This window comes from Solanum pennellii, chromosome 9, assembly GCF_001406875.1.
Source record: "Solanum pennellii chromosome 9, SPENNV200".
Lineage (NCBI taxonomy): Eukaryota > Viridiplantae > Streptophyta > Magnoliopsida > Solanales > Solanaceae > Solanum > Solanum pennellii.
In genome coordinates this window covers 3509649-3532611 of record NC_028645.1, presented here as the reverse complement: position 1 = coordinate 3532611, position 22963 = coordinate 3509649, and the positions used below count along the sequence as shown (strand labels likewise).

The following is a 22963-nucleotide window of genomic DNA, read 5'->3' as shown; positions in this document are numbered from 1 at the left end:
ACATGTTATTCAGTATAAACCTTGACTATATGGCTTTTAAGTGAATATTAAACAAGTGAAAATAAAATAAAAATAATTGCATTGCAGATTGGATTTTCAATTGAGTGATTAATCATAATATAGCATATTAAATTACGTTAAATTTGGTTGTTGGATTATTTTTTCTGTTGTTATTGAAAAAGTAGCATTATGTTTAGGAATTTAATTTTTCTTCATAAAAATATCCAAACAAATATAATAGTGGTAAAAGTGAAACATAAACTATCAACTATTTGTCTTTTCGCGTGTGTTGAGTGTCATATCTTAATTATCACTCACTTTGTATTAAAATATACCTTGATATTGAGTTGTTCTACACGCAGCTATTATCAATATTAGGATCAATTCAACATCGAAGTGTGTTCAAATACTAATTTCAACATCGAAGTGTGTTCAAATACTAAGTGACTCATAATTTAGGTAGAGAAAGAGAAAAATGAATAGTTAAAACATAAAACTCGTGAAACAATGAAAATTGAAGTATATTTTTACATTAAATCTTTGAATATTTTTTAAAAAATCGTATTAAATTCAAATCTCAACCAAATAAATACTAGGTGATACAAGCCTTCCCGATCAGAGGCAGAACCAGGATCCCAGGCTTGTGGGGTGTTCTAAAATTTATAGAGGATAACGATCTTAAAAATCACAAAACATAAATTATGTAATGAGATATTTATCATGTTTGAAAACATTACCTTAGATATTGTTATTCTAAATCTTATTTTAATAATATGAAGAGTTAGTAATTTATTTTAAAGTTCTAAAATATTGTTAATAAAAGATAATAATTTTAAAATATAGATTTCAGACATTTTTATTATAATCTAGAATACTATTTTAAGTGAGAAAAATTATTAAACTTACCATTAATATTTCTGCACCTAAAAAATATATTTTATTAGTATTATTGTGACCGTTACTATCTTCAAAAGTTAAAATTTCGAAAGGCAAATAACAATTATTCACTATAATTAATTATCGATACGTGAGATAACCCTAGGAAAGATTAAAAATTGATTTTTGAATAGATAATTCTTCCGTGTAAAAGCAAACAAATAAGAAAAAAATGAAAAAGGTAAGGCGAGAGTACATAGTACATATCTAGGGACAAAGATCTAATGACAGCAATCAAATCAACAATAAAAGTTAAACCTCTTTTGAAAATAAATCCGAGTTAAAGTTTTTGAATAACTGAGTAGAAATCAATGCAAATATATTTAGGCTAAATTTTTTTGAATGTCTGAGTAGAGATTGATATTGTTTGAGTATAACCCGAACATTTTTTTTATTATTAACCGTTTTGCGTTTTTTTTTATATATATAAATTATCATTTGCCAATTTTCTATATCGATTTTTTGTTTTTTTTTTGAAAAAAATATAAATTATCATTTGCCAATTTTCTATTTTTTTATTAAAAAATTCAATATTTTTATCTGAAATTAATTCCAATAACATAGTATCGAGAGTAGGATTCAAACCGACGACCCGCGTACTTAAAGACTTCACTGGGTGCTTGGAGACCACTGGACTATTCGTCTCATTATGCTATAGGATTCGCAGGATATTTATATATACGTTTTATTTGATATTTTTAATATGAATATAGAATCTGCGAAAAAGCAAGTGAGTTCGTTCGAACCCCCTTTCGCTACAATAGCTTCGCCTTGTTCATGATAAATAAAGTTATCTATTACATGTATTTGACGTAGTTATTGTCGAGGTACAACCAAGTTAACCTGAATATTAATTCCATTTATTTTAATTTTTTTAAAAAAAAACAAAAACATTTTCAATCCATACAATTCATTCCCAAAAATGAAACCCGATTCACATTCTTGAAGAGAAAACTACATCATCACTATAACTGAAAAGGGTGGATTCCAAAATCCTTCAAATTCTTCAAACTTTTTGATTAATTTAACTTTGTATGCGTATGGGTTTTCATTTTTGATCTCTTTTAGATTACTAAATCAGTAAATTTGTAGATTCTTATTCGTAAAGACTCAATTTTTTTTCATTTTTTTTTGTTTTGCAGAAAATTTAAATGCTTTGTGGGTTTTCAAGAATGAGGATCCATTGTTGTATTGATGGGAAATTGTTCAGTTCTTTGCCCCCTTTAAGTCCTATTTCACTCCCATCTCCAAAGTAAGGTTCAATTCTTTAATTTTCTCTTTGTTAAGTTTTTTGCTGTTAGATGGATATAAACAGAAGTGTTTAATTGTTCTGCAAAGAATGGATTTTGGGGTTTCTTTGTTGAGTAAAGGGTTAAATACATGCCTAAAGTATAGGATTTTTGAGTTCTATACCTAAACTAATCATTATCATTACCAAATATTTATGGAAACACACCTAATTATGTTTCTTTTTCCTATGATGGTGATGTTTTTCTGGTAAGAATAGGAACAACATATAGTCGAGGTGTGTCGGTAAATATTTGATGATAATTTAGGTAGGAAACTCCCGTACCTAATAGTTAAGGTTTGAAACTCGAAAAATGGTGATATTTCAGGTGTGTTTTTGACCATTAACTCTCTATTTTACTAACTGTGTTGTTTAATGCATTATTCTTAGGGAGATACATCTTTGGTATGTGATACCCAATGAGGTAAAGGGTGAATCCCTTATGAACAAGTATATGGAGATTCTATCCCCATGTGAGATTGAAAAAGTTTTGAGTTTTCGAAGAGATGAGCTGAGGAAAAGTGCTCTGCTTGCTCGTGCACTCGTCAGAACTACCATTGCTAGATGTAAGATATTATAGCTGAGTTTTTCGTGTTGAATTGGATTTTCTTTGGCATGTTGTTGTTTAAGAATAATTGATTATTGGCAAGAAGAGAAAACTAATTATTATGACTGGTTAGAAGGTTATGTGTATTACTTTTTATACTTACTGTCTGCAGTTGTTTTAGTTATCTTCTCTTTATTAGCGATATCTACTTCCGCTATTTCTTTTTCCGTGAGCTGAGGGTCTATCACCCCCATCAGACCTCAGTTGGGGGTTTACTCTAGGTATGTTGTAGCTTTAGTTGTCTCTTTATTAGCGATGTAGGCAAATAATGTAAAAACGTATCGGCACTTGGTGTTTACCCGAATCATGCTAATTCATCAGGGTTACGTCATAAATTAAGTTGAAAATGTTTACTAGTTAGCTTTGGTTTAGTGATAAGAGTGTATCTGTACAACAACAACATACCAGTGTAATCCGACAAGTGCAGTATGTGTTAAGACATATATCATGTATCCATTGGGTTGGTGTAAACACCCGGCAAATGATGCGGTCACTTTGAAATATTCGGATCAAAATATGGATGATGGGAGAGTGAACAACGTTTTGCATTTTAGTTCATCTTGTTGCAATTAAAATATCTGGTTGAAGCATGTTTCATTTGGTTGGGTTAGAGATTCAGTCTGTCTTCCACAATTGTAACTATTCAGCTTTTTCTCATGTCTACGATTTATTTTTTGTGATTACTGAGTATTGACGTATAAATGCATTTGTTAGCTGCTAATGTAGAATTCAAAGAAATTGTAAAGTAAATGATGTCTTTCCAATTGTTTCATTTCAGTGTCAGATTCTGAACTCTATTAGTTTATAAGTCATCAACGTTCAACGAGATTTTTAGTTCTGTATAATAATTTGCTTTAACATTAGTTATCATAATAGAGTAAGAGAATTTGACTGTCTGATGGCTCATGAAGGCATTGGTTTTTGCTAGATCAGATAAATTCTTCAGTGACACCCAAATCCATCAAGTTTAGGAATAACGTTTACGGTAAACCAGAGGTTCGTCATTCAATGTATTTCCATTGGTTTGTTCGTGTTTTCCTTTTGGTTTGTTATAGTTGAGTACAATTAACTTTATATGAGTATGTCAATAGGTAGATTGGCCATGCAGTTACAATTGGGAGCCTCCCGCGTTGCATTTTAACATCACACATACATCGTCTCTGATAGCCTGTGGTGTGACAATAAATTCTCCTGTAAACATTCTAGTCCTCAAGTCAGTTTGTGTGTATATTCAGGTAAGTGGTAAATCACTTCTTTTTCTAACAGATCGGTGTGGACGTGGAGGAAAAAGAAAGAACAACGAAGCACAACATATTGACGTTAGCTAGAAGATACTTCTCCAAACATGAGCTTGAAGTGTTAACTGCTATTGAAGATCCCTATATCCAGCAGCAGGAGTTTATAAAGTTATGGACGCTGAAGGTAAATTTACCTTTAGGTCCTTGATAATTGTTTCAAGTTTGTCTACATGTTTACGGCTGAATCATGCTTAATTATCAGTCATTTGCAATAAGACAGATTAAGAAATGAAGATTGTATAAGTCATGATTTAAGACTTGAAATGCATTTTATTTAGTAATCCGTCAATGCACGCCAAACATCAACCCCAACATCCACTAGTGGATGCTATGCACTGTTGCCAATGCCAGCTTTGCAAGGCCAAAGAAAGCACTGCCAGCCACGAGAACTCAAGGTCAAACTCATTCATCTGTATGTACGTACATTACATACATGAGGCATTATAAATGTTGGAGTGGGTTAGAGTCCCACATTGTTTGGGAATTTGAACATAGGAAATCCTCCTCTCATGAGCTAGTTATTGGGGTTGAGTTAGGTCCATGTGTTATATCTTTATAGAGCTAGCTATATCCCTATTTGGGCTCTTGGTCCATGCTACAGTTGGGCCTGGGCGTGAAGGGAGGGGGGGGTGTTAGTGGGTTAGAGACCCATGTGGGTTGGGGAATGGACTGATGTTTTGCTTATAGTGACTGGAGAGTTATAACTGATCCATAACTTGGCTTTATGCGTCATATCTGATCCACCTTCTTGGAACATGTTGTCTTCACTGCTTTATCAATAAAGACGGTCGTTTCACTGCTTTTATGCTATGTAAATGTGAAGGAGGAACATTATTTCCTTGTATTATATATTATGTAAGTTCTCTGAAGAAATATATCGTTCGCAGGAGGCATATGTTAAAGCACTTGGGAAGGGTTTCTCAGGTGCACCTTTCAAGACGTTTACCATTCGTCTTGGGAGCTCTATTGGAGAACACTTTCATCCATCTCAGAATTCAAGTGCTGAGGTATGCCACCACAGTTACTTTTTATTCAACTTTGACGTCTACTTCAGAGGGGTCTATGTTGTATTCGTCTTAGGTGCATCTTTCTATGTGTTTAGCCACGTTTTTAAGAAAAAAAGTAGTCAGGTTAAACCATTTGAGAAATAAATGCACTCTTAAGCCTTGTCCAAACAGAGCATTTCCTTGGTACTGTTTTTTTCTCGAGCAAGTGCTAGCTAGCATATAGAAGATATCATATTTTTATATCAACGTCACACTGAATGTTTTTGTTGATACACATACTTTTCTTTCAGGCAAGTGAAATAGTAGTGGATTCTCTTGACAACACAGAGAACCTTACAAGTAATTGGCAATTTATGCTCCTGGAGTTTGCTAGTTCTCATTATGTTGCCATTTGCACCGAAAAGGATGTCAAAACAAAAGGTAAGAAAAGTTCTTTTCTCCCCATGAAGTTGAGAATGTCGATTAAGAAGAGTTCTAAACAGAGTTCTAAACATGTTTTGTGATTACCACAGGTGATTGCGATAATAATCCATTGAAATTAACAGTTTGGAAGACAATTCCATTTGTCGAAGATAGTTGTGTCTCTGGAACAGACACAGTTCTTAAAGTTTGTGGCTTGAGATAATGATTATTACATCCGCGATGATACTTAATCTGACAATCTATCATTATACATTAGAATCCTTGGATTCAGAGTAGCAACTTATATTGCATCCATCAATTTTATGCTGGGAAAACAGATTATAGAAGTGAATGAATTCTCATTATTTTGCATTCTTGTCTGTAAGATGGCTAGTTTTCTTCATGATAGTAAACATTGCTTCTGTCACATAGTACTTTTTCTTCCATGAGACGATGAAAAATCATTTGAGTTAGTGTGGAGTGTCATTCAGTAGTATGAATGCTGCGCGACAACATTTAAGAGTTGGTGCTTACACACATATAAGGATAGAATTGATAGTTGAGGCACTAGTATGGCAAAAAAGAGGAGAACATACATCATAATCAAAAAACATTTTGTAGAATGATGGTATAGTTCTTTGTTTATTTTAGCCAAACATGTAACTGTTTTTTTTCGAATTCAGCTCCAGTACATCAAAATGGTTTTAGGGATCTAGAAGTTAACCAAATTTCTGCCCCTCCTTGAAAGGTCTCAACATGCCAAGGAAGGAGATGCCTCCATCAAACATCCAAATACATCTGTTCATCACTAGTGGTCCCTTGTTTGCCCTTATTTTCTTGTGATGCAAACTTTTGAAAGACATTTGACAATTCACATCTCATGGTCACTCAACTTTTCAACTTCTGGTGAATGCATGCTCCTTCTTATATGGACTACATAGGTCAGCTCGGAAGAGGTTCAACCATCGATATGATCCATTGCATGGGGTGTAGGTTGTGTTCAGTTAGGTCCCGAGGACTTGATGAAAACAGAGTTGCACAATGTTGCTACAGGCTTCAAGGTTCGTAGATCATACATGACTGTTTTCCATCTTTGTAATGAGCTTCACTGCTAAGTTCTTGTTATCATTTGTCCAGTCTCACCAGTCACCAATAATCATTACAAGAACATGTACCATTTCTAAAATGGTGGAAACGAGTGGCATCTCTGACCACGAATAACCGGTCTACAGTTTTGCTGACTCGCTTTACAAACGAGTGACAGTCATTGCATATTCTTAAGTTCTTTATAACAAGAATGTCAGTTCCTATTCCAGTGTTAAGGAGAGCAAATGCAATTGCCAAACGTTCACTATGCACACCAATAATATTAGAAGGTTCTTGATTTGTTACCTCTTGACCATTTTCGTTTGCTCCTGCATACTCACTTTCAGTATCCTCCAATCTGTTCAACAATTTGTATATCTCTTTTGTTTGAGGATGACTTCTATCGCCAGCCACGAAGAGGTAAGTTTTCCCTTTACACTCAAAATAGCTATAACCTGGATCCTTTTTGAGCTTTCGTTCTCTCATCATCAATCTAACTCTTAATATACCTTCTGAATTATTTGCCTCTGTGTAGATATTTGAAAGTAGCACGTAATAGCCTACGTTTGTTGGTTCAAGCTCAACAACCTTGTTAAAGGCTAATTCTGCAAGTTCAACATTTTTATGGATCTTGCAAGCACCTAAAAGGGCACCCCATACAGCACCATCAGGCTTATCTTCCATCAATTCAATAAGTTTCCGAGCTTCCTCAAGTCGACCAGCACGACCTAATAGATCCACAACACAAGAGTAGTGCTCTGAGCATGGCTTCAACCCATACTCCCTCTTCATCAGATCAAGATAATTTAACCCCTTTTCAGTCAACCCTGCATGACTACATGCAGACAGAACACTAACAAACACCGTTCCATCAGGTTGAATGCCACTTTCGATCATCTTATCAAAAAGCTCCACAGCAATGTTTCCAAGCCCATGTATTCCATAACCACCTATTATGGCTGTCCAGGAGACCAAGCTTTTCTCTGGCATCTCATCAAATACAATCCGTGCTTTCGCCAAATTACCACATCTAGCATACATATTTATTAGAGCATTCTTCAAGAATACATTCCACCTCATACAACTAGACCTTATTTTCTGTTCCACCTCGAAACCAATCTTTTGAGCACCAAGATTAGCACAAGCTGACAAAACTCCAACAAATGTCACAGCATCAGGATTCACCTGCAACAATTCCATCTCATGATAAAGCTCCAATACTTCACCAGCCAACCCATTTTGCGCGTATCCAGATATCATCGCATTCCAAGTGATCAAACCCTTTTCTGGTATATGATCAAACAACTTCCTCGCAAACTCCATAGACGCACAACGCACATACATTGTCAACAAGCAATTTGCAACAGCCAAATCATTCACCAATCCACACTTAACATTCAAACAATGCAACGACATCCCCAACCACAGATACCGCGAAGCAGTACAACCTGGAACCAATCCCAAAACAGTAACCGCATTAAACAACACTCCTATCAACCTCATTTCATTAAACAACAAAAACCCATTCAAGAAATTACCATTCTGAACATACCCAGAAATCAAAGCATTGTAACAAACAGTAAGATTTCTTTGAGGCATTTCATCAAACACTTTCTGTGCAAACTCAGTTAACTTACATCTACAGTACATAGACATCAATGCAGTTTGAACAAAAGGCTCAGATTCACAACCCAACTTGATTACATGACAATGGAGTTGTTTTCCGGTAATGGGAAGGGAAACTGAAGCTGAAGATTTGAGAGCAAAAGGGAAAGTGAATGCATTTGGTGTAGCTCCAGATTGAAGCATTTGACGGTAAAGAATGAGTGCTTCTTTGTACTGACCATGTTTTGAGAGATTTCTCAAATGGGTATTCCATGGAGTAACAGCAGTAGTAGTAAAGCTTGAAGCTTTGGTGAAAATGGTGGATTTGTTAGTATGGAAAAGTGACAAGAATTTGGTGTTTTTGTGAAGGTGGAGATGTTTGGTCATTTATTTTAGACAAAAAAAGGGGTGAATGATTGCTTTAATGCATTTTTATAGAAGCCTAACAAGTCAAGCTCATGACACGTATTATCTGTTTTAGCTTAACGAATATCATGAAATATTTTCTCAACATATGTTATTATCGAATCTAAAAACGTGCATGCTACACAATGGCCTGTTGAGGCGAGACGTGTTCATGGGTGCGTTTCTCCTGATAAAATAGAAGGATAGTCGGTGTTGAAGCTCTGCTCGTCTTTGGATCTCAAGAAAGAGAGAGAGTTTTAGTTTCTACGAAAGCATTTATATCTTCAGATGTGGTATAAGACTTCTGGTTCGCGTAGGATTGAGATTTGAGACTAAGTCGCCTGATGGCTCAATGGAATTTCTTCTTCGAAGCAATCCCAGTCGTGCCATCCTCATAGATTTAGTTTTCGCTAAAATTTGTCCTACAATTATATTAAAGGATACATTTATGAGGTAGCTTGAGCAAAGCTCACAAGAAAAACATGAATTTGAGCCGTGATAAATACTCTAATGAGTTCTAATTAAAAAAAATTATATACTGATACGATCGTCAATTATTCTATCACTTATAATGTCTTATTGTTTACTTACGTCAATTCCAATTAAAAAGCCTTCCTCGCAATTTGAACACATTCGTTAGCAGGAGCGAAGCTATCCTAGGACAAGGGTGTCTTCGTTCGAAAATTACATTGTGTATATAAATTAAAATTTGATTTAACGAATATATATATTTAAGTGTTGACAAAACAAGACATTGAGAGTATATATCTATTTTTTTAGGTTATATTTTTCCATCACTTAGTAAAAATCATCTCGACTCTAATAAAGTGAAGTAAATAAAAAATTTATTAAAAATAAAATAAGTTGATAGAGTAGGATATTACGATAGCCTGCGATGCACAGAATACTGTAAAAATCCCCCTAGTAGATAGACCATAGATTACATTTTTGTTTTTTCTAATGGATAAAGCATAAAAGAAGAAGAAAAAAGCTTCAATTTTTGCTTCTTCTTTTGATTGTTTGTTCTTTAATCCTACCATGGAAGCCACTGCTTCTTTCACTTCAACTATGGCTTCTCACCATTTCTTTCCACTTTCTAAAGCCACCCTTTCAACTTCTAAACTTAACCCCACTTGTAATTCTTCTTCTTCTTGGATTGGTTCTACTCATTCTCTTTCATTTTCTTCAAGAAATTCATTTACTGTAAGACCCTTTTGGATTTTGGTTAGTTTTCTTGGTTTTTTTTTTGTAGTTTTTGGTTAAAGATTGAATTTTTATGTAGAGGGATACATGGAGGGTGATCAATTCCAAGAATGTGGTTACTATAAGAAGGGAAATGAGTGGAGTTATTAGAGCTGAGATGTTTGGACAGCTCACTAGCGGACTTGAAAATGCTTGGAACAAGCTCAAAGGAGAAGGTAAAAGCAAAAAAAGACTCTTTTTTAAATTTAAAAATGAGCTAGTTTTATGTGAAAATTTGAAGTATGGGAGCTTAAATTGTTAATCTTGAGTAGGTATATGTTAGAGTGTGTTAGAGTCGCATGTTGGTTGGTTGGGAATGGACCGGTCGTCTGTTATGTGGACTTGGACGATTCTCTCTTCATGAGCTAATCTTTGAGGTTGAGTTAGGCCTAAGTGTCGTATCTTTATATGCTATCTTAGCTACTTAGCTAGGTTCATACCTGTTTGGACTCCCGGTTCATGCTCTAGTTAGGCATGAGGTGTTAAAGTGGGTTACAGTCTTAAATCAGTTTATATGGATTGGGTAATCCTTCCGTCATGAGCTAGTTTTTGGAGTTAGGCCCGGGTGTCATATCTGGACAGTTTTGAAATGGAACTTAAAATCGATACCTTGGATAGGGACGATAGTTCAAAAATATGACTTCAAGAACAATGTCTTCTTGTTTTTTCATATTCAGGATAATATCTTAAGATAATTCATTAGTACATCATAGGTGTTTATTTGCTGTCATCACAATTTCAGTTAAAGTAAATGCCTTTGCTAAGTAAAGGCTGTCAGATAAGATAGGAGTGAACTAAAGCTTCTATAAAATGTGGCATGTAGTCATCCAAGGGTCATACCAATCTTGGTGAATGAGTTCAGCAATACTTACAAAAAAAATATAAAAACCTGGAATCGATCCTTAAATAGGAATTAAGTTTCATTTTACAAGATTTTAACATGCTGAAATACAAAATAAACACAACCTGGAATAGATCCTTAATTAGGAATTACGTCTCATATCCAAGATTTTAACATACATCAGAGCTGAAAATGTATCAGTGAGGAGTTCCTTTATGGATGTTGAGGCTTTGGAGATAGAGTGGGACAGGAAATCCCAGTGTTTTATGCCCAAGCCAATTGATTCTTGAAGTGGTAAGTAGTTGAGCCAACCTTCTGCTATGAGAATGTTTAGTGGAAATGTGGGCTGTCAGGACGGGGTGATGTGGAGATAGAAGCTATATATAAGTTGGAACATGAAGCTTAATGTCTAGACTTAAACCCCGCGTGTTTAGAGGATTCAACAACATGACTGATTTCATTTTCAGTGTGGATGATGAGTTGTCAAAGATGGTAATATTGATCCATTCGAGGAGGTGCCAGATGGGGTATAATGAATTATACTTCAAGAGAAGAAACCGGGAAGATGTATAATTGATTGTTAAACTCCAATGAAGTGTATGGAAAGGGAGGGGCCCTTGCTACTATAAGATTTTAAATGCAAAGAGTAGAACATATTAACAACCATGGCCTATGGGTCATTGGATTTCTATAACAGGGATATACTTCTCCTTTTTAGTTCCATACATTATTGCTGGATACTATAAAGTTGTAGGAATAAACTAATTGGAGAGTATTTTACTGTTAAAAATGTGACTTGTCTGCCTTGTCCAAATTCAAATTTCTAATCATATTTTCTATATCCTCAATCTTTCAAATTTTAGAGGTTGAAGTTCTCGTTGCCCTTGTTACTAAATATGTGGTTATATATAATGATGAAGTGGCTGTTGTTTGAATTCCTTGTGTCTCAGAGGTTTTGACCAAGGAAAACATCGTGGAACCTATGAGGGACATCAGAAGGGCTCTCTTAGAAGCTGATGTATGTTGCTTACTATTTCAACAACTAATCTCTATACATAAAATTTCGCCACTTATTTAACTTTAATCGGCAGGTTAGTCTCCCAGTTGTCAGAAGGTTTGTTCAGTCTGTTAGTGAAGAAGCCGTTGGCACTGGTTTGATTCGAGGTGTAAAACCAGATCAGCAACTAGTTAAAGTATGTATTTTCGAACTGATGACTCTGAAAAATACACATTTGTACATTGACAACAGACGGTCACCCTTCTGTTGTTAATTGCTTGCACAATTGGCTATCAGCTCGATCTGAACATTTTCTTTGTCTCATTTGGTTGGTGTAGACTGTACGTGACGAGCTTGTGAAACTGATGGGTGGAGAGGTTTCTGAACTGGTTTTTGCTAAATCTAAACCCACCGTAATACTATTGGCCGGTCTACAAGGTGTTGGGAAGACAACTGTTAGTGCAAAGTTAGCTTTATATCTAAAGAAGCAGGTGCACTTCCAAACTTCACCTTCTCCCTTTCCTGACCTTCCTTTACTTTCTCTCGCTCCCTCTCTCTAGCTCATTCTATTGCAATTTACATATATGGTCGTAGAACCTGCATTTCTCCAAGTGCCTTCTAATATTAGCATTTTCCCTTTTGCTCATTCTATTGTCAAACCATTGATGGGCACTATTGGCATGGTCTGCAGGGTAAGAGTTGCATGCTGATTGCTGGAGACGTGTACAGACCTGCTGCTATTGACCAACTTGTTATTTTGGGTAAACAGGTGTGCCATGTCACATTAGCAACAATAAGATTATATATCATTTTATTTTAGATGCTTCTTTCTGTTGTTCTACACATTAACAATCTTTACCTATATATCTTCTTTACGAGTACACAGAATATCTAAACACAACTTTATCCATTCTCATGTTCACTGATAAGTGGGGGAACAGGTTGATGTACCTGTTTATGCAGCAGGAACAGATGTAAAACCTGCAGAAATAGCCCGACAAGGATTACAAGAGGCCAAAAAGAAGAATGTAGATGTAGTCATAATGGATACAGCTGGAAGACTTCAGGTCATATCATCTTAGTTTTTGAATTCCACTATAACTTTTCCTAGTAGTTTGTATTTAAACCTTTCTCTTAGTTCTTGTAGATAGATAAAACTATGATGGATGAATTAAAAGACGTGAAACGGGTACTGAACCCCACAGAGGTTTTACTTGTTGTGGATGCAATGACTGGCCAAGAAGCTGCAGGTACTTCTACACTCATAAAACATGCAAATGATCTATTACATGCCACAGACAGTTTGCTTCTTGTGAAATATGGCTTTTGACTAGCATGGTCATATCACTTTTCACATACTTTGATCTACAGCAAGGTCGCACTAATATTTATGCTCTGTTGTTGATCGTTGAGGAACATCTTTTTTTTCTTAACCATGGACATTCACATATTTCCAAAGAAGTGTATCTTGCCATGCATACTTTTGACTTACCACACTTGCATTTTCATGCTCCAAGAACTAACCGTCTGATATGAAAAACTTTCCTTAACAATCCAGGCCATACTGTTATCTGAGGTCTGCTTCTCACAGAGAGAGCAAAATATCTGTTGTTTGTGTAATGTTGCCACCGAGCGTTTTTCTCAAGAGAACATTATATTGCTTTTCATCGAAGCTTGAGACTTATAGCACAGCTGTATATGACAGTTAATTTCTTTCTTGTGCTTGTCTTGTACGAATAAAAGTTATTTTTGGTACTTCATCACATAAATATGGATGTTATCTTTGATAATCTGAAGCTGTTTAACTATTTTAATACTCCCTCTATTCACGCGACATGCTTGGTTGATATGGAGTTTGAGGAATTCGTTTCATTTACTTGAAACTTTTTTAGTCAGAAAAAAATAAACGGAATTGGTTTTTTGAGGTTAATGGAGAAAGGCATTCCATATCTGAGTTGTTAAATGAATCTGAACTCTTGAAATTTGTTACTAGATAGTGCATTAAAATTCTGTAACATCTCAAAACAGAAATCATAGTAGTGCACTTTCATTGAGTTATTACTGACACAAGGACATAATTTCTGCCCTTTACCAATCATTTCATGTTGAAAACAGAAAATTCCGATTTGTTTTCTCTCTTATCGTTTACATTGATGAAATTGTAGCTTTGGTCACAACATTCAATCTCGAAATTGGAATTACTGGTGCCATCTTGACGAAGCTAGATGGAGATTCTAGGGGTGGAGCAGCTTTAAGTGTCAAGGAGGTGGGGTCTTATTACTACACGAGTCATACATTCGTTTTTTCCTTGTTCTAAGTTTAACCTTGCAGTTTTTCTCTTGATTAGCAAAGTCAACATTTCTACTTTTGAACTTAGAGCAGCAAAGATGAAGGAGAGTTAATGATGGAAGTAGATGATTATAAATATCCAAAAGCTTTTCTTCCTTGGAGGGATCATGCGGCGAAACAAATACTAATATGTAAAGAGTGGTTGGACCATAAACTTCAGATTTCCTCTATGTTCAACATATCTTTTGCCTATTATCTTGGAAGAAAATTACTTTTGTCAAGGTTTAAACTGAATGGAATAGATTTGAAGCCAATAGGCAATTGATGACATCTGTTTAAGTGGTTGTGTCAAATGTTGCCAATATGGATCACAAGTTACAACACAACAACAACCCAGTGTAGTCCCACATGTGTGTAATGGGGAGGGTAGGATTTAAGCAGATCTTACTCCTACCTTTTGTGGGGTAGAGATTGGACACGAATCATATGTTATAGACAAAAGAAAATCACTGATTGCTCTTTAACAGTCAGGTTTTTGGTTAAATGAACTAAGATTTTGCATCACAATTATATGTTCACTACCACAGGTATCAGGAAAGCCAATCAAGCTCGTAGGAAGGGGTGAACGTATGGAGGACCTTGAACCTTTCTATCCTGACCGCATGGCTGGACGTATTTTAGGAATGGGAGATGTTCTATCGTTTGTTGAGAAAGCCCAAGAAGTTGTAAGTGGCAAAGTATTAATGCTCCTATTTTTTTTCTTTTTACTTGGTTCAAGTAGTTTCATTTGACTCCTTATAAATGATTTTAGATGCGTCAAGAAGATGCTGAAGATTTGCAGAAGAAGATCATGAGTGCGAAATTTGATTTCAATGACTTCCTGAAGCAAACTCGGGCAGTTGCTCGGATGGGTACCATGTCCCGTGTTATTGGTATGATGCCTGGCATGGGAAAGGTAAAATACCCGGTTCTTGTTAAATCTATTTCTCCTTTCCATGTCGTAATTATTGTATGGTGCAATTCATGTTTTTCTAGCTATCATACATACTTTAACTTGTTACAAATGTAACGACCGATTTCAGATCAAACAATCGAACAATGTTATCAATTCTCAAAAAAAAATAAGACGATCAAACGATCAAACCTTGTATGAGCTACAATCCTTTGTTTTTATATATGTGATGAAATGGGACCAAATTCCTTCTTGTTCATGCATAAACAGGTTACTCCTGCACAAATTCGAGAGGCAGAGAAGAGCTTAAAGATAATGGAGTCAATGATAGATGTCATGACACCAGGTTATTTATCTTATTTCAAGGTTTCTAAGGACATGTGTTACTTCGTCTAACCTGAACATGCATACTTCATCTGGTTAAATTTGTTTGTCTTACTTTCCTTTTTAGTCCGTTTTAAAAGAATGTCTCTTTCTTTTTTTGGCAACTCTGAACTTTTCACGTGGCATGTTTAAGACTACAAGATTAAAGGATATTTTGATACATTCTACGTATCTTTAGTTGAAAACCAGAATCAAATTGAAAAGGAAGGAGTACTAGTGCTGCTAGCTCAAGTCATATTTCGTTGTCTTTCATCTTTTTTCTCAGAGGAGAGGGAGCAACCAGAATTGTTAGCAGAATCTCCTGCTAGAAGGAAACGTATCGCTCAAGAATCTGGGAAAACTGAGCAACAGGTAAATATCTGTGTGGAGTACTGATGCTAATATGCCATAAAACATAATTCTTTGTCGAAGAACGTTTGGTACTCCTTGCATGCACCTACATAACTTATTGCAATTCGTAGGTGAGTCAACTTGTTGCTCAACTTTTTCAAATGCGTGTACGTATGAAGAATTTGATGGGCGTTATGGAAGGTGGTTCGATTCCTGCACTGAGTAATCTAGAGGAGGCACTAAAATCTGAACAGCAGGTGCTTATCTTGTCTAAATTTTTGGCTGAATTACTTGTTATCAAATTAGAATATGTGAATATAGCAGTCAGTTCCAATTTTGAGCTCCTTACCTCCTTACTATGCTTTAATCATTTCTTCTTACATATTAGTCGTGGCGCGTACAAACAGGCCCCAAACACCATACTTATCGGGGAAAAAAAGAGTTCTTACATAGTGTTTCTTTTCTCTTCCAATATGCCTTCAAGATTGTAAATTCCACTTGTTCGAGGATATGCTAATACATCTGTTCGATCTAATACACATTTCTATTGTATGAGATGTAGAAACCTATTCTACTATGCATTTGTTTTTTTGACTGGACTTATACCCGAAAAGTGCATGTTTGTCATGTTTTCTTAGATTTGCACTTCTGTTATCTTATCATTCATTAGCTCTAACTTAAGCTGATGGATTCGAATGGTCATCTTGTTCCCTTCTTTCTTCAGGCTCCTCCCGGTACTGCAAGAAGGAAGCGAAGGTCAGAACCAAGGAAACAATTTGCAGACTCGGGATCAGCTAGACCTAGCCCTCGTGGTTTCGGGGCCAAGAACTGAAGTATAAGACTAGTATGTCAAACAAATTTTTGAATCTTTGACTAGCTATCTATGAGTATCAACTAGAAAAAGGAATTGTGAGCAAAAAAGGAAATCATCAACTAGAAAAAGGGAAGTTCTTGACAAGATAATATATAGTACATTGTATGTGCTCTCAACTATATAATTTTGTCCCTCTTCTTGTGTAACTATTGTTTCTTGATGTATCTAAAGGCTTTGATTTCTTCACATACCATCTTGTAATCTTGAAAATTTCATTGTTTTTCCCACTCCTCTAAATTTTACATTCAAAAGTTTTCTGCTTAATTATAGCATGTTCGGTCAAACTTTAAAATACCTAAAGTGTTTTTTCTCTTTTCTTTCAAAAGCACTTATTTTAGAAAATGAATGTTGTTTGAGCCATCTTTTCATCATAAAATACTACATCGATTTACTTTTACTTGTCCACTATTACAAAAACAGATTACTTTTACTTATTACTTGTAATATATCAAGAATTTTTTTATTTAAGGTTAACAAAAATATTTTCACACATAATACTGAACATTAATTAATAGATGTGTCAAGTTCAAATGTGGCACGTAAAAGTGAACAAAGGGTGCAAGTGTTTTTGAGTTGCAATAAAAGCCAAAATAATAAGATATATGTAGCACTCATATAAAAAGTTCAAATTTTTAGAACTTGTTTTTATAGTCAATGTAATTCTATAAGTGAAGTCTGTGAAAGGTGATGTGTACAGAATCGTGTAATTCTATTACTGTTTGGTACGGAGAGTATGGTGTGTGCACAACCTAAATCCTCCTTGGTAGGGAGATTGTATTTGAACGGTTAATAAAAGAAAATGGTAAAAATGTCATTTGTTAAATATTAAGTTAATGATATATCAAGTTGTTATTTTCTAGTAAAAAAAAATATAATCTACATTTTACGAGACAGTTGAAACAAAAAATAATAAGTAGTTGAGATCCTCTATATATGGTAGCATCATTTCAAGGAATGTCATCCATGTGTTAGGTAAACCTATTCTTTTTAATCTTACTTTTGCACCCAAAATCTCATAATTCATATATTATAATTTCATAAACAAAGTGAAGTAAAACAACAAAAGAGAGTAAAATATTAAAATATTTACAAATTTTTTTGTTTGGATAAAAGCAAAATATGGCAAGTGGAGTTGAAAGTTTTCCAGCAGTGGATGCTGAAAAAGAATTGAATCCACAAACCAATAAGGAATTTCAAGTTGATTCAGTGTCATCACAAGTTGCTTCCTCACTTGAAAAAGAGGTAAATCATTTCTAATTTTTTTTTTTAAAAAAAAAAAACTAATCGAGATATTAAAATCGTTCAGACTCAAATTTGCTAAGAGAAGAAACTTCATATTCTTAAACGCGTTATCGTAGAAATTTAAGCATATACATGATTATCTGAAATTTGTTTTAAAAAAAATCAACATACTGATTTGTTTCCCATCTAGACATGTCTAATCGTGGTTCTTAGATAAATATTTATAATTTTCAATAATAGATCGAAGTTTGATGATGTTGTATGACCTCTTCATTGGTAAACTTGACAATTATTTCTCGTTAACGAACTTCGAAATAACAAAATATTTTTATCACAGTAATAGTTAATTTGATCGAATCTGAAATATCTTAAAAATGAAGAAATCTTATCTATCTCACCACAACCATTGATCGAATGTAATTAAGATATAATTTATAATTATGAGATTGAGAGTATTAACTTATTCATAACTTACTAGCATTCCATTGAATGAAAAAAAAATGATACAAGATCAATTTTTCATGCATGAGAATAATAAACCATAGTATATATTTTCATTTTCTTTTCTTCTATAAAATGGTTTTGCAAGTAAGATCTATATATTTATGAAGATTATAATTTATATAATTATACTGAATACGTTATTGTTATTTTAACGCAGGCAAAGGAAAAATTGGACAAAATGAAAAATGAAAAAGATAGAAAGGATGCAATACAAAATTTCAAGACTGCTATGATTATCTCTGGAGTTGTTGTTGCTGTTGCTGGGGCTATTTTTGCCATTACCAAAAAGCTCAGGGAGAGATCAAATTAAATTAGCACTTTATTTATTTATAATATATAGTTTTGAACCCTTTTTTAAATTTTTTTTTAATATTCATCAAATTCATATATATAAAGAATTTGCTAATGTTTATTTTATGTTTTAGGTTTTAATGTTTTAGAGTGAAGAGGTAATTTATAATTTTGTTATGGGATAATGTTTATGAGGACAATTTTGTGTCATTTTGATAGGTGTATACATTGAATTTGAGATATGTTTAAAATCTCAATGAATTATTTGAGTTTTATATTCCTAAAATATATTTTAATTTTCTATTTTTAAAGATATATTTGTGAATATGATTAAATATATTTAGTTTTTAATTAATTAAAATTTTATTTTCATGAATTATTATAAATTTTAATGAATTATGAACCAACAAACCACATAATTAATATTTTCTAAATATTTATTTCAATAACGAAAAAGGATCAAAATTGCCCCTGAACTATGCGAAATAGACCACTTATATCTTTCATTATATTTTGGGATCAAAAATACCCCTGTCGTTATCTTAGGAGACCACAAATACCCTCAAGAGTTAACACCTCAATTTTTTAGTGACGTGTCATGCCACATGGGACTAATCCCTCCACCTACGCGTTGCCAACTATGATTCACTACAAAAGAACTTGACTTTTCGTGGCGACAAAGTTGCCACAAAATCCCAAAATATTGCCACTAAAGGTTATCAGTTATTTTTAGTGATGACTAAGGCTCCAACAATCTTTCGCTAGTAAAATCCATTTTTTCAACAAAAATAATGATAATTAATTTTTGATTGCAACCTAATTTTCTAAAATAAATAACTTGCAATATCAAACACCTTATTACGAAAAATCATGAAAATTATTTCTCGATTCACATCTCTTACTATATAATGCATCAGTACATTGTATACATTTACATAGAACATAAACATAAAACATACAATGTCTTCAAACTCCTACTTAATCGATATCATTTATATTTTAAAAAACAATGAAGAAAAAAACACAAAATTAAAATTTAATGTTAAAAACTTTTAGCGACGAATTTTGGGCTTTGTGGCGACTATTATCGCCGCTAAAGGTCTAGTTCTTTTATAGTGAATCTTAGTTGGCAATGCTTAGGTGGAAAGATTAATCCCGCGTGGCTTGCCAAGTCAATAAAAATATGAGGTGTTAACTTTTGAGGGTATATGTAGTCTCTTAGGATAACAGCAGACGCATTTTTTATTCCAAAATGTAATGAAGGGTATTAGTGATCTATTTCACATATTTCAAGAGCAATTTTGACCCTTTTCCGTTTCAATAACAATAATAACCTTCTCAATATAATCTTATAAAGTGGAGTGTGTGGAGGGTAGATCTCATAGGTGTAGTAGAGAGATTGTCATCGATAAACATTCTTCAAGTCTTAATAAAGACATAATAAAATAGAGAAACAATAGATAGTAACATAACAATATTAAAATCGAACTACACGAACCAAAACTCTCATCTTACTAATACTAATAAGGACAATAAGACAAAACATTCCTACCTACTAGCATATATACTCAAATTTACTATTAACATTAACAAATTTCTCTCAAGACCGAATACCTAAAATGATTGAGCGAAGTCTCAATTTCGAGCTTTTAATATGAAGAAATATTTTAACTTTAACCAAAATTGTTATTACAATCTTAAACTTTATAGATAATCTATTTCTCTGTACTATTTGATAATTTATTTTAAAGGTATTTATATTCACATGAACACATTATATTTATAATTATATCATATTCATCTCGAAAAATTTCACAGACCTCATTAAGAATTAAACGCTCTCTGACAAAAGAGACTCGAACCTCATCACAACCTTTTATTAGTCTCAACATATAAGAAGATCGGAAAACCCTAAAAATGGCTGATCGAGCTCTCTATTCACTCTCATTTGACTGATAAATCTGCGGATGCGAGGTAATCTCACTATATATTTGTAATCAGTAGTGTTTTCTGCTTTTAAATCCTTCAAAAAATGGATGATTTGATGCAAAAATCACTGAAAACCCCCGATTTTTTAGCTGTATTTACTAACAGTACAAGTGAAGGAATTGATAGAATTAGCTATTTGCCTGATGATATATTGCACAATATACTTTCGTATCTGTACATCTTTGATGTTGTTCAGCTAAGCATTTTGTCGAAAAGATGGAACTATATATGGAGGACAATGCCTTACTTGAATTTTGATATTAATAGCTTTGGTTGTGAAAGGATTGATAGGCTTTGGGATATGGGTATGGCTGAGAAATTCAAAGATTTTATCAATTGGGTGTTGATTAACCGATGTGGGGATAGCCTTGTTTGTTTTAAGCTTTGTTGTGGGGATATTTTTGGTAAAAGGGCTATTTTTCGACGGGTTCGTGTTGTGACAGCTCGAAATGTTCAAGAACTTGTGTTAGATTTTTGTCCTGCTGAGCCATTTGAGTTGCCATATTGTGTTGTGACTTGTGAATCCTTACGAGTTTTGAAATTACGGCTTGATGGGTCTGTACTTAAGTTGTCTAATCATTTTGGATTTTATCAGCTTAAATTTCTTCATCTTGAAAAAGTTGAGTTATCAAACGAGCATTTGACGAGTTGCTTGTTCTCAAGACTAGAGAAACTGGTATTGGATAGTTGTACTTTTGGAACTATGACTATGCTTGATATTGTTTCAACGTCTCTGGTTTATGTGTCTCTACTGAACTATGTCAATAACGTAGAAGCTTACAACAATTGTATCGTCAAGATTTCTTGCCCGAATCTCAAGGTCTTGAAATATGGTGCTCCATTGGCAAAGGATATGATCATAGAGAATCTCTTGTCTATAGAAGTTGTTCACATCTTATTTTTTTATTCAGACGATGTAATAAAAGAAATTGGAATGCGTCTGCATAAGATGTTCAAGAATGTTGCTTCTACATCAGCTTTGAAATTATGCAAAGGTTCTGTTGTTGGTCTGTATAGTGTATTTCATGGAGTAAGAAACTTCCCGGTCACGTTTTATAAGCTCAAGTCCTTAAAATTGGCAGTGGCAATTGACGAATCTTGCATGGAAATCATGATGCTATTGCTCAAGCATTCTCCTAATTTAGAGGTTCTTAATTTGTTTTCTGATGAGAATTACGGTTGGGATGAAAACTGGAAGTTCCATGATCCTAGTGAAAGCGTTTTGTGCCTGGAGTCTCATCTAAAGTTGATTCAGTTGGCTGGTTTCAAAAATGAAGATAAAGAGATAGAGCTACTGAGGTTTTTCCTCAAGAATGCACAAGTATTAGAAGAACTGATAATTGTTTGGGATAGCTGTAGTGGCATATCAGAAGAGGCAATAGAGGAGGTTTCCAACTTTCCTAGAGCTTCTTCACATGTTGTTGTGTCATTTCTTAATTTCAAACCCAAATCAAGATCTCGTTACCGGTACAATTCAGTTTGAAAGAGGTTCTGATTGTGAGACGCTATGTTGCTTGGACTTGGACTCTCCAAAAATGTTGTACTACTTTTGGAAGATCCGACATACATTTGAAGTGTCCAAGCAACATAGGTTAGAAGTACCCTTTTTGAGAACTAGTGCATGAGCAAGCACATGAAGCCTTAACTTTATGAATTTCTACTACTGTTTCGCCTTTTCAAAGAGCACTGGACAGACTTCAATGAAGCATATTTGACTCTGGACAAAGAAGCATTCAACTTGTCAACAGATGTTACACGCGTCTACAAGATTTAGGAAGTATCAGTCATCTCTTTCTGCACTATATGGTTGTTGTTGACCTCTGAAACGTGTTTTATTATGTTTTCGGACTCGTGCGTGGGTCATGCTATACACTATTAAAGATGTATATGAATGCTGTAAGCATGAAGAAGATCTGGATGTCCCTGCAAGTATTTTGTTTTTTTGGTGTTTTTGGTGTATTTCAACTCCAAACTACTCCTCCCAACTATAAGCTAGATGTTTGTGTAACTTATTTAGCTTGATGAACAACTTGAGTCATGTAAATTACTTGATCTCTTTTGTAACTTTTGCATCTTCATGATGTTTTTCTCAATGGAACTTACTTATTTCATCAAAGAGAAAGGATACTTTCACTTTGCTTTGTTTTTTTCGTATTATTATTGTATGTTGTTTTATTTGCTTCAGTTTTCGTAGTATTTGTTGTTTCTATTGTTCTCTTCTAATATTTTGATGTGCTTTACTTGAGCTGAGAGTTTATCGGAAACTCTAGATCTCTCTACCTTAATAAGGTTTGAATAAGATTGGATACACACCCCTTCTCCAAACCCCACTTGTGGGACTACACTTTTGTTGTCGTCATATTTACGTTAAAGAACGATGGAAGTACAAACGGA

At 34.1% G+C, this 22963-nt stretch overlaps 5 protein-coding genes across 8 annotated transcripts; 4 read left to right on the top strand and 1 right to left on the bottom strand.

The window, feature by feature from the left end:
* The first annotated feature begins 1761 nt into the window (after nt 1–1761).
* On the top strand, nt 1762–5910 carry LOC107029247 (4'-phosphopantetheinyl transferase HetI). 4 transcript variants are annotated; one of them, XM_015230622.2, is made up of 9 exons: nt 1762–1916; nt 2079–2188; nt 2615–2790; nt 3760–3827; nt 3923–4024; nt 4098–4253; nt 5017–5136; nt 5427–5556; nt 5649–5910. In XM_015230622.2, exons 2-9 carry the CDS (start codon nt 2088–2090, stop codon nt 5759–5761), a joined length of 966 nt encoding a protein of 321 aa, XP_015086108.1. In that variant the 5' UTR covers nt 1762–1916; nt 2079–2087; the 3' UTR covers nt 5762–5910. The 4 variants fall into 4 exon arrangements, with proteins under 4 accessions (XP_015086108.1, XP_015086109.1, XP_015086110.1 ...); XM_015230623.2 differs by having other exon boundaries at nt 1810–1968; XM_015230621.2 differs by having other exon boundaries at nt 1816–1974.
* Nucleotides 5911–6135: 225 nt separating this feature from the next.
* LOC107029246 (putative pentatricopeptide repeat-containing protein At3g11460, mitochondrial) lies at nt 6136–8740 on the bottom strand. Its single transcript, XM_015230620.2, has one exon. The coding sequence runs from the start codon at nt 8614–8616 to the stop codon at nt 6685–6687; it is 1932 nt and encodes a 643-aa protein (XP_015086106.1). The 5' UTR covers nt 8617–8740; the 3' UTR covers nt 6136–6684.
* Nucleotides 8741–9593: 853 nt separating this feature from the next.
* LOC107031228 (signal recognition particle 54 kDa protein, chloroplastic) lies at nt 9594–16770 on the top strand. Its single transcript, XM_015232517.2, has 15 exons — nt 9594–9837; nt 9917–10052; nt 11668–11735; nt 11809–11910; nt 12053–12205; nt 12406–12483; nt 12656–12781; nt 12862–12964; nt 13880–13980; nt 14591–14728; nt 14815–14958; nt 15226–15301; nt 15605–15690; nt 15801–15926; nt 16394–16770. The coding sequence occupies exons 1-15, from the start codon at nt 9673–9675 to the stop codon at nt 16499–16501; spliced, it is 1710 nt and encodes a 569-aa protein (XP_015088003.1). The 5' UTR covers nt 9594–9672; the 3' UTR covers nt 16502–16770.
* An 811-nt stretch (nt 16771–17581) lies between these two features.
* Nucleotides 17582–18812, top strand: LOC107030944. The gene is made up of 2 exons (XM_015232160.2): nt 17582–17785; nt 18447–18812. Exons 1-2 carry the CDS (start codon nt 17663–17665, stop codon nt 18597–18599), a joined length of 276 nt encoding a protein of 91 aa, XP_015087646.1. The 5' UTR covers nt 17582–17662; the 3' UTR covers nt 18600–18812.
* Nucleotides 18813–20398: 1586 nt separating this feature from the next.
* Nucleotides 20399–22705, top strand: LOC107029525 (FBD-associated F-box protein At2g26860). Its single transcript, XM_015230957.2, has one exon. The coding sequence runs from the start codon at nt 20613–20615 to the stop codon at nt 22050–22052; it is 1440 nt and encodes a 479-aa protein (XP_015086443.1). The 5' UTR covers nt 20399–20612; the 3' UTR covers nt 22053–22705.
* Nucleotides 22706–22963: the final 258 nt, after the last annotated feature.

Coding starts and splice junctions, on each gene's coding strand:
- LOC107029247 (XM_015230622.2), top strand. CDS start 2,088: ATGCTTTGTGGGTTTTCAAGAATGAGGATCCATTGTTGTATTGATGGG. Junction 2,791..3,759: donor CAGAACTACCATTGCTAGAT/GTAAGATATTAT, acceptor GGTTTTTGCTAG/ATCAGATAAATTCTTCAGTG. Junction 5,137..5,426: donor CTCAGAATTCAAGTGCTGAG/GTATGCCACCAC, acceptor CTTTTCTTTCAG/GCAAGTGAAATAGTAGTGGA.
- LOC107029246 (XM_015230620.2), bottom strand. CDS start 8,616: ATGACCAAACATCTCCACCTTCACAAAAACACCAAATTCTTGTCACTT.
- LOC107031228 (XM_015232517.2), top strand. CDS start 9,673: ATGGAAGCCACTGCTTCTTTCACTTCAACTATGGCTTCTCACCATTTC. Junction 14,959..15,225: donor TGATGCCTGGCATGGGAAAG/GTAAAATACCCG, acceptor ATGCATAAACAG/GTTACTCCTGCACAAATTCG. Junction 15,302..15,604: donor GATAGATGTCATGACACCAG/GTTATTTATCTT, acceptor CTTTTTTCTCAG/AGGAGAGGGAGCAACCAGAA.
- LOC107030944 (XM_015232160.2), top strand. CDS start 17,663: ATGGCAAGTGGAGTTGAAAGTTTTCCAGCAGTGGATGCTGAAAAAGAA. Junction 17,786..18,446: donor CTTCCTCACTTGAAAAAGAG/GTAAATCATTTC, acceptor ATTTTAACGCAG/GCAAAGGAAAAATTGGACAA.
- LOC107029525 (XM_015230957.2), top strand. CDS start 20,613: ATGGATGATTTGATGCAAAAATCACTGAAAACCCCCGATTTTTTAGCT.